The sequence below is a fragment of the Notothenia rossii genome, assembly GCF_949606895.1.
Source record: "Notothenia rossii genome assembly, chromosome: 11".
Classification (NCBI taxonomy): Eukaryota; Metazoa; Chordata; class Actinopteri; order Perciformes; family Nototheniidae; genus Notothenia; species Notothenia rossii.
The window spans coordinates 11,633,245-11,644,230 of record NC_136910.1 but is presented as its reverse complement, the minus strand read 5'-3'; the positions used below and the strand labels follow the sequence as shown (position 1 = coordinate 11,644,230).

The window sequence follows — 10,986 nt, the reverse complement described above, 5'->3', positions numbered from 1 at the left end:
CGGACCATTTGTATTTTTTCAAATGCCTTTTTTGGACTAAGGAATGTAGCACGACCAGATTAACATAATTCCAGCTCCTTTACTTCCAAAATCTCTAAAGGTTTATGTATATAACAGCTAGCATAACTATATCATTTCATTGTTATTGAGAGAAGCATAAAGTCACAGCTGAAGGGTGTCTAAATATACAAAGTTGGCAGGTATTCAGCATCAGCTTAAGCAATAACCTGAGCATCCTGTTTACCAGAACATGGGATGTTTAATTGCATTATCTTTGCAAAAATATACAGGATTATACAATTCGATTTTTAATAACAACTCTTAACTGTGATGTGTTGTACATATGATCGACTCTTCATTATTTGTAGACACATTTCCCTCCCAAAAATCAGACATGAATAAGACATATGCTGAAAAAACAGGAATGCATTTCAACAAGCAGCGGGCCCAGGCAATCAGTTTGCTAGGACTTCATACATATTATTCATGCCTAAGGGAAGAATAAAATATGCCATTACTAAAAGAAATGATTCGCTGGAAATGGCTTGCTGTGGGCAGAGACAGTAATGCAGTGGTTATCACATCGGCCACCAGTGAAGGGCTAATAAGCATGAAGGCACATGCATGATTTGAAATAGAAAACAGGTTTAATGAAATGCCTTGTGATGGAAACTTACAAGAAGTGTTAAGGCAACTTTAAATCGTATTTCTTTCTAAAATGTGAAGTATACATCACATCAGGGGCATTCTCACTTAACACTGTATATCCTTGAGGAGGCGTTGATGCTGTTGCATAATAACCTGTACAATCATTTATTTAAAAAAATAATATTAAGTTTACATTTCATGTTGCATAAAAAGGTACAAGTGTTACAAGAATGTCTGAAATATTGCTTTATTTTAAGCATAAAAATATGAAATACAAAAATACAATTATCAAATTGCACAATTGCAAAGCAGCGTTTGCACATGCCCCAGCAGGCAGTAAATACATCAATTAAATTCAGTTCCTTTGTATATAATACTTCTGGGTAAGGTCTACAGTAACTGCAGACATGATCCGTGTGCAACCTCATTAAATAGTATTTGAATTGAACCTATTGTGGACAGAAGCAGAGTCTATATCAACCTTTTATTTGTATTTTATCAGTAGTGTTTCAGTTCATGATGTCCACCTACGCACTGCAATACAAAGTTAGTATAAAAGCTCAGAACTCTGAAGCAACTTCAATAAAAGCAATAACATTAGTTCAAATATAATTTTGGTCATAAATCATTGAGAATTAATTGGTGTTAGCTTTAGCCTCGCTGAGCCACTCACTAAAGCACCTCTCCATAGCCTTCCTGCTGGCCCAGCTGCCGTTGTTCACTGTGGGGATGATCTTCAGCGGCTGAAGCCATTGGACGAAGCGCTTCATCTCCAGGAAGCTGCTGTGTTCGCTGTAAGGGACTCCTGTCAGGGACACACAGGGGTTACCATCAACATGTACCCAAAACATGTAAACAATGTATCCATGCTGAGAACAGATGATCAATCCACAGATAAACTTAGGGTTGTTCAAGTACAGGTTGTATTTAGATCTATTACTTTATTTATTAAGTCCTGTTTGGAATAAGTCAATCACTTTTCAGACTTTCACTTACAATGGGCTCCATACTTGCCAACCTTGAGACCTCAGAAATCGGGAGCCTTTCGAAATGCAAAATTGGGGGGGGGAGGGGCGGGGGTGCTAGTGGTTCGCCGGAGCTGTTAGATTAACATTAACATGCTTATTGTAGTTGTAAGTGCACGGCCTGTAGCACCGTCCTTGATGGAGCATATGTGTGGACTGGACCTGTATTTTACAGGAAAGGAGTGAGCAGAGGGTAGAGTAGTTGTCGAGTCTTGTTCTGTTTTCTGTGAATATCTGCCTCACCCTCTCAGACTTTGAGTTGCGCGCGCTACTAAAGAGACGTGTTACCATGGAAACCAAACAATGGTGTAGCTGTATTAAAGTCCGAGTGGAAACAGTCCTGAGTAAATCTGATTTTGTCAGAAATCGGGAGAAATGCGGGAGAAATATGACCTCGGGAGGAAACCGGGAGAGGGCTATAAAATCGGGAGTCTCCCGCGAAAATCAGGAGGGTTGACAAGTATGGTGGGCTCATACACTTTGATACTGTTCTTGCTAAATCCACTAATTATGATACTTTGTAAATAGAGATTTAGCTCTAGGTTGAAACTCATCACAGAGACATGCCTAAAAATATGGGGGAATAGTAAGACAAGCAACTGGGCACATTCTAACAAAAGGGGCCAGAAGTGACCCTCGGGCTCAGAATATTCCACTGTCAAAGCACACGGAGAGAGTTACTGAGGATAAGATCAGCCTATCATATGTCTCCTTTTTTGTTTTGCGGAGATATTAAGACATCTTATCGTACTCGTAATCCTCCCTTTAACCAGATCTACCTGAAACTGAACCCACTCAAGTCAACGATCCCACACGCGGAGAATAATATTAGGAGCAATATTAGCATATGGCTGGGAAGAGCAAGAGGGAGGAGATTTGAACACAAGGAGGAGAGAGGAAGGCACAAATGATCTTCTGCCTGACTGACGCACTAACTGCTGAGGAGGAAGGAACGATGCGCTCCGGCTGGTGATTGTGAGTTACAGGGCCAGATGGCTGGTGCTGTTGATGGATCCGCTCAGGAAATGAAACAGGCTTCATCTGCAGTGTGAAATTAAGTCTTTTCAGAGCTGGGGTTTACTGCCAAGACAACTGTCGGGCAGTGCAGTGCTGTCCATGACTAAAGACACACGCAGCAGCAGCATCATCTTCCTGATTAAAATGTCCTTTTGTCACCAAGCAACCTGAAACTAAGCCATCTTTAGTTTATCCTCACGCTCCTCCTTTCTTCTGTTTGCCAAAAGAGGGAGCTATAGGCTGAATACAGCAATGTGATGAACATTCACGCTCTTGGCAGGAGAAGAAAAGCTGCTATTTGATTCAATCAGTGTGAGGCAACAAGACAATTAGGATTATTCGCCATTAAAAGGCTCTGTTTTCTGCTCAGTAAAAGAGAAAGAGGGGGATTGTCATTAACCGCTCTGATTCGAATAATGCAGAAGACCTTCAAACACTGTATCATTAGTATCTTTATCTTTTTTTAGCATCTATACAACCACCACGGGCACACGGGCACACACACACACACACACACACACACACACACACACACACACACACACACACACACACACACACACACACACACACACACACACACACACACACACACACACACACACACACACACACACACACACACACACACACACACACACCTCTTGCTGTGATATACAAATGATGTGGAATATATATATGTCGTTAATAACTGTGCAATATATGCCTGGTTGCTATCTCTTCAAAGCTGTTACAGGATGTGTATGTTGTAAATTGTGTAATTTTTTATCTTTAATATTTGTGTATGTACGCTTCGTAGTTAACATTAAGCTGTCTTTGGCTTTTTTCTGCTGTAACAAATGTAAAATCCCCCTTTTTTTCCACAAAAAGGTTTTCTGATTCAGATTTTTAATACTCAAAGCAAAGTTTTTGTGTTTTTCCTCTATGTTTATACTGTGTGAGAATGTACGTTTGTTAGTCCTGACAAATAAGATGTGTTTAATTTTTTTGTTTTATATAAATCTGTACCATAAATGGAGATGTTTCCATTGATATGAGGCTTAATATCTCCCACTGATTCCACCTTCTGGCTGAAGGTCCATCCTGTGGGCTTGAAGGCCACCAGCTGATCATATTTCCCAGAGAAGCGCGCCAGGTAGTCCTTCAGTTTCTGGAGATAAGATGTGGGTGAGAAGGAGGAATGGAAGTGAGCCTTTTCATATTCAAACAGAGCTGCACTGTACCTGAAAACACAGCTAACAACAAAGAACAGCTGCTAAATACATTATATACATGAATCTGATCTAAAGTGATATCAGCTGCTCCAATGATAGGAAGCTTCCTCATCCAACGAAAAAATTATTCAATGTTCTTTTCATCCCCTGTTTGCAAAGAGGTTATTCACAATGCAAACATTTTATAGATCAACTATCCATTTATTCCAAGGTGACTGTGCCAGAAGCACTTTTGATTATTCTCCAGCATTCCCTACTCAAAGGGCTCACTGCAGACCCAAACTGAATCTGTGTCCTCCCGACTCAGCCTTTCTGTGCCCAGTGATGCTTGAATTATACCGACTCTGGGACTTATCTGTGTTCCTGCAGATGGCAAATTCAAACGCGTTGGTCCTTTTAGAGAGAGATGATGTGCCTGGTCATCATAATAAGCATTCCCTAATTATTTCAACTGCTGTCCCGGATACTTTCTCATTATGAGTCGAGCATAAGCAGAATAAAAGACGTGTTAGCAGCACATGGAAATAAACTGTCCTTAAATAATAAGACACAGCCCTTCTTAAACAGAATCCTTTGTATACAATTTTCACACCATTTGAGAAATTGTGTATAATTATTTTAGTTAGTGCTATTGTCTGTCATCTCGCTAAGTAGTGCATTACATAATGAAATTGTCAAACTCATCCAAATAAATAATATAAATGACTAAATAAAAAAGGGACTGTCTGAGAAACAACAGTCAGGTGTTTGTTTTCTTTACATGCCCCTAAAATAGGACATGTTTTTGACTCTCGATGGCCCAGAGTCAGGCTATAATAACTCTTCTTATCAGATCAATCCAATCCACTTTATCTCTATAGCACAGTGCTTCACAGCAAACATAACATTCTAATAAAATATAAGGCACACATAAGAAGTGGAAAAAACGACTGCTGTACTTACTTTGAAGGAGAGGTGCATCATGGGTAGCACATGGACCTGGGCGGCCTTCAGGTCGGTGGTTATCCGTTGTTTGATTTGCTCCGACTCCAGACAGCACATGATGTTGAATTTGTCTCTAGAGAGGCACACTTTAGAGCCCAGCACCTCGGCCAGCGCTACAAAGGAAGCAAAGTCTGCGTAAGAACTATGAAAGTGGAAAATGGAAACTCAGCCTTAAGTTGATATAGTGTTATAATATTTAAGAGCTGCTCACACACCCACACTGAGCAATCGTATATTTTATTTCAATATTAAGTTTCTTCCTCCAAAAGCGCTCTATCCCGTTCTAATGTCATGCAGAGCTGGTTGAAGCCAATGTGATTACGGACTGAATGCTTTCTGTGAGGACATCGTTGGTTTTCCGATTACCTCACTACACGACTGGAAGAGTTCATGCGTCACTTTAGGATACGGGAGTGTCTCTTTTCTCAAAACAGACTAATCCATAAATTCTCCACGGCGCTCTAAACACCTAATCTCACATGACCTTTCAGGGGGAGGAAAAAGGTCAGGTAGCAATATGAAGCTACAGACAAAAAAAAAAAGCAATCTTCTTTTTGGGTTTCGGAAAACACATTTACTTTGAGTCCAGCAGTATGTGTTGGTGTTAACGTACATGAATATATGAATACACTCACCCAGGAAGACTTTCTCTTTCCCCACAGAGTAGGATCCGCACACCACCAGCGTACGAGGGTTGAGCGTCACCAGTTCGAAGGCGGTGTTGGCTGCGAAGTTGATGACCTCTTGCTGTCTGGGGAAGGTGTACTCAGGGCTGCAGTAGCTACGGGGATATATTATATTATATTTTTTAAAAATTCCTTTCCTTCTTCATCACCTTTACTGAGTGTCTTACATGAGCGAATGAGGACACTGCACACATTGCAGCCCATATTGATCCACATGAGAAGAGTTTAAAATACAGGGAACATCGCTAAAAGGTCACACGTATACCCACAGTCCGGTTTCGGCCATTCAGCACCACAACCGGTCAATTCATTGTATATAGAAGGAGACGGACTGGTACTAACGTGGTGTCCAGGTAGAGCGTCTGCACCCTGCAGCTGAGTAACTCGGGGTACGTCTCCATCGAGGGATCAGCCCTGAAGTCGCCGGTGTGGAGGACCGTCTGTCCATCAGGCAGGAGGAACAGCAACATGGCCGCTCCGGGACAACTGGGAGCACAGCCGCACACAGGAGGTTAAGCCGGATATAGATACAAACAAAAAATGCTTCACGAAAAGAACACCCTCTTAGTATTCCTCAGTGAACGCATTCAGGCACTTTGCTTGAGTCTGTCTGACTTTTGGAATCAGCGTCAGACCCTGGCCTGGTGGGTATTGACGTAATGTCGATGACTCACTGGTTGGCCTCCAGGAGGGTTACCGTGACTCCCTCCACGGTGACCGGGGTGTTCATGGGGAGGATGTGGACGTACTGCTCTGCTATCCTCAGTTTGCTCTTCACCAGGTTCCCTGTAATCTGAACAGGAGAGGCAGCTGTCAGTCGAAACCTCTCTGTGGTTTACTTACAAACAGTGACTCAGCAGAAAAGCAAGTAAAACCAAGATTATTCTATAAAAAGTGAATAAAACATGGGTATTGTAATCACTTTTGCATTAACGTGACCACAAATGAGCGTGTCTTGTATTTTATTATAAGTGAATATGTCCACACTCAGCGATCAAACTTTTCTAGGCTGTGACCTACCTAGCGTCCGATTTGATTTTTTGTGACCTACCAAATAAACAAAACCACAGTGGAATACCAATGAGTCCTTCAAAGCCTGTTTTAGTTGTAATCCCAAGATAGCAGACACTGTAATAAATCATGACCCATTTATCCAGCGTCTTCCACCAATACATTTTATTCCAGATCTATTGGGATATTATAATTACTTTCAGAGGCAAGTTCTTCAATATCCAAGTAAGATAAATAAAAAGCCTCAGTTTCTTGCTCTAACCCAATGATATGTCTACCGGTAATTTGAACCTGAAACAGTTCAGACTGAATTATTAAAGTGTGCTTGTTTTTCTATAAACCTCGAATCAGTCAGTGTGTTGCCTCGTTCACACACACAGGGACAAAGCTTAATCTGATAAAGAAGGACTAAATGAGACCCAGACGTATTACATGAACAAAAGGTCTCGACATTTTAATCGACTATAATATTGTCAGGGCCATTGGCACATTTGTATTCATCACTGCCAACTGCAAGCTCCTTTTTCATTAGTGAATGCAGAGAGATAAGAAATGGGTCAGGCATTTACTCTGAGTTCTGTGGAAGAGAACAGTCAGAAAGCTTTTTAATGAGATACAAATAAAGAGGATATATTATTTATTTTTTAAAAGGTTTGTAGCGACTTCAAAGAATGCACAGTATTCAATGACTTAAAAAGGCCTTTGGAGGGGAGACCTGACGTTTTGGAAGCAATACAGACTACAGACATTTCTAAAGCTCTTTCTTTTCACTGTATGAATTATTCAAATGTTGAGTTTGTGTGGAATGAAGTTTCAGTGCTGGACTGAAATGCAATCTGGGGTGGGTAAAAATCACCATCCTTAAATGTTTAATATGAAAAATGTAGGCAAAAAATTCCCTCCAAAAGAAATGCCACGGTATAATCTAGTCATAAAATAAGGCTTAGAGTAAACTAGCTAAGCTTAAGTGCCTAATTGTTGGACAATCTTACCAGTATACAAAAATATGAATCACTTCAATCAATTCAATATTCATGGAGGTCCCATTTTACAATACTCTAGACTTGACTCACTCTGTTACAGTAGATTGGCAATGTGGACTTCTGGGTCAAGCCTCCGTAGTGATCTGAGTGGAAATGTGTCAGGAAGTAGGCAGTGATGCCCTGGATCTCCCCATACTGAAATGCATCTATGGTAAAATGGGTGCCTATGTAAAATAAAGAAAAACTTACATTACAACACACAAATAATGAACGTATTTACGCAGCAGTAAATGGTGCTTCCCTCACCTGGAATCTTCTTGTAGAAGGGGCAACGCGGCAGCTCTACTTCTCCATCAGCGTTCCTCCTGGGCCACCTAATTCCTCCCCATCCTCTGGTCCTACCTTTACCTGGTTCAGCCTGAGCTTTACTAGTATCTACAGCCACTGAGCCAGTCTCTGCAGCTGTGGCAGCCTTACTTTTTCTTTGCCTGTCTCCCTTCTGTTGTCTCTGTCCTGAGTTTTCACCCAGTCTTGGAACAGAGGTGGCGTTGAGTTCGTTTGGTCCACTTTCAGGCTCTTTCTCCTTTTTCTTGAGGGGTTTGAGACCAAAAAACACCCCAATATCTGTCTGCTTCATACCGGACGCCTGACCTGCCTTGATCTGGCCCTTCTGTGGCGCCATTTTTTGAGATCCTTGGACAGTGGAGGTTTGTGATGGAGGCACTTGAATACTGCGGTCAGTCAAGTTTTCTAAATGCACGCTCTGATCCGAGCTGAGAAGAGATTTTCTGAGGCGCTCTAAAACAATACTTTGAGGAGACTGAATGCTGCTTTGACATTGACTGACAGCACCTGTTGAATGAGCTCTGTTTGCAGCAGCTAGCTGATTAGTGGGCGGCGATGAGGTAACTGACTCCAGCTGGGTGTCAGAGGAAGAAGGCACATTATTATTGGTTTCTAAACTATCTAAAAATTGAGTGAGAACTTCATCGTCACTTGAGAAACCGTCGTTAAACAGCACCTTTGAGTTTTCATCCTTATTGTCAAATGGATCCTTTTTAAAAAGAGCTTTCCGACATTCACTGCTTTTGACTTCCATCTCTGCAGGAAACTCGGAAAGAGGAGAGTAAGATATTTCATCATCGTTGTCAAGGGAAGGTTCACTTTTTATTAAACCGTCACAAGTGTCTCTTCCACTCGCTGCCTTCACAGGAGGGGATGAAAGCTCTGGTTTAATTTCCTGGGAAGCACTGATAGACTTTTTGGTTTTAGTAGAGGACGACCAGCCTTTCTTTTTCTTTAAATCCTCTGGGCCAGGTGAGCGCAGCAACATGAGTCCATTTGTACGTATGGATGGAAGTGTTCCAGGGAGATTACAGTGAGTGGATAACACAGAAACACTGAGAGCACTATCCTGGGAAGTCTCTAAAGTAGAGCCATCCTCCTCATTTGTTATCAGCCCTGGGAGACAGCTGAGGCCCGTCCCCCTGCTGGTCCCTGCCTGTCGGGACAGACTGAGGAGGGCTGTGTCACCGTTTGCTCGACATTGGGCCAGGACGGTGTGGTTACATTTCTTATAATGGTTAGGAATGGTGGAGCAGCACTGGAGGCCATCTGGACATTCTGTGTGAAAAACAGAAAAAAATGTAGACAGACTTATCAACAGATTACTAAATGGTCATTTAAAAGCAACAGCATATGCAAATTCTGATAAAACAGTTTGACGATACATATACTCAAAATACTGAAGTACCTATACATCAATTTACTCATCGCATCAATTCAGCTGTATCAAGGGAGCTTTCTAAAAAAAACAAAAAACACTATTTATGTAGTCCAGGTTTTCTTAAATTGGGATTGAGACTTGACATTTTAATTGAGAATTGACTATTTTACAAACTTGGGGTTGACCAAAATATGGGCCTTAACCATGTTCTTAATATCAAAACTTTAATTATGACCAGTAAATAAAGAAGTGGCTGAAAGAGAAACAAACATAGGTACATCACATAAGCTAAACGTGTAAGGTCATTTGAAAGGATATGGTGCAATATGTATTGTTAATGTACATCAAAACTCAATCAAACAATCTCCTGAGTCGTCACCAGCTTCTTTTGTCTCTACTCCTCAGCTGTACTTCATTCCCCAGACCCTTAATTGCCAATTTCTCACTCATCCGCCTTTCCTTTCCTGCCCTCCACCTCACCTGCATCACTGCTTTAAATCACCTCTTAAAAGATCCTGCTGCCCTTATACCAGCCCATTTTCTTTTTTTCCATGCCAGTTTATCACGTGTTTATGTGGCTGTGACCTGCCTGCCAGACCTACTGCCATTGTAAGCGTTTCAAAATGAATCATGTAACTGCACCAGTCGGCCTGGTTTTCAGGTTTTTCCCTGCAATAGTTACATTTAAAAAAATGACACTGACAATTGACAACTGCATGTGTTCCCCTGAATGCAGGATGAAAGGTACAAGACACACATATGTAGTTATTATTGATGATGGGTCTCTGATGAAGATGATGCATGTGGTCATACGGTTTATTTTTTAATGAAGTATGGATATCTGTACCTTTGCATGTGTCTCTGGGGGTGTCAAGACATTCAGCAACATGCCATCTTTGAGTCTGTACCACCAAAATGGAAAAAGGCATCTGACACATGGGGCAAAAGTCTCCAGAGGATGGTCCCTCATCATCAGCAGCATTGTCTGTCTGCACTGTGTTCCTAGCAGTGGATGACTTTGATGGAAGAACAAGGGCCTCTGAACTGCTGTCTCCATTAACAACAGACCCACAATCTCCATTTTCAGCGTTCTTGACTTTGCTATGAGCTGACTTGACAGAGAAAGAAGTGTCTCTCTTTGAGGTTTTTCTGACAGTACATCTTTTGGTCACAGTTACAGCCGGTGAATCGTTCTTCTTCTTTTTCTTCTCCAGAGGTTTATATTCCCAGATGTCATCTTCAGAGTCGTCCTTTTGTGACATTTGGAGAAAAAGAAACCATTAGTTTGTCCAATGACTTCCTCCTCAAAACCCTCGTTATAATACAAGGATTGGATTCGATAACATCCCGCGGTTGACGAAAATAATAAACGTTACAGTACTTTATCGTTTATAGTAGATTCCTTTTAAAATTTTAAGGATAATTCCGAGTGCTGAACTACTTTATCATAATTAATATTTACGATATAGAATTTTCTTCTTCAGCTTCATACTAGGTTTCGACCTTCGACCATAGGTTTCGACATGTTAGCGCTTACCGCCACAGCACAACACTGAATGAAGTAAAGACACATAGAGAAACAGAGCAGCACATTTAACACAATTCAGCACATTATTTTAATTATTTGAGCCAAGGTTACTTTTTTCAAAACTAAAAAGTATTTCACTGGTGTTTTACCTATTTAAATATAAC

The 10,986-nt window shown here is 41.1% G+C and overlaps 1 protein-coding gene across 1 annotated transcript; it reads right to left on the bottom strand.

Moving 5' to 3' along the window:
• Positions 1-881: 881 nt before the first annotated feature.
• On the bottom strand, positions 882-10,837 carry dclre1a (DNA cross-link repair 1A (PSO2 homolog, S. cerevisiae)). The gene is made up of 9 exons (XM_079658041.1): positions 10,142-10,837; positions 7,875-9,191; positions 7,659-7,792; positions 6,249-6,367; positions 5,917-6,060; positions 5,524-5,669; positions 4,847-5,001; positions 3,699-3,840; positions 882-1,453 (listed from the first exon to the last, which is right to left on the bottom strand). Exons 1-9 carry the CDS (start codon positions 10,554-10,556, stop codon positions 1,284-1,286), a joined length of 2,742 nt encoding a protein of 913 aa, XP_079514167.1. The 5' UTR covers positions 10,557-10,837; the 3' UTR covers positions 882-1,283.
• Between the last annotated feature and the right edge of the window lie 149 nt (positions 10,838-10,986).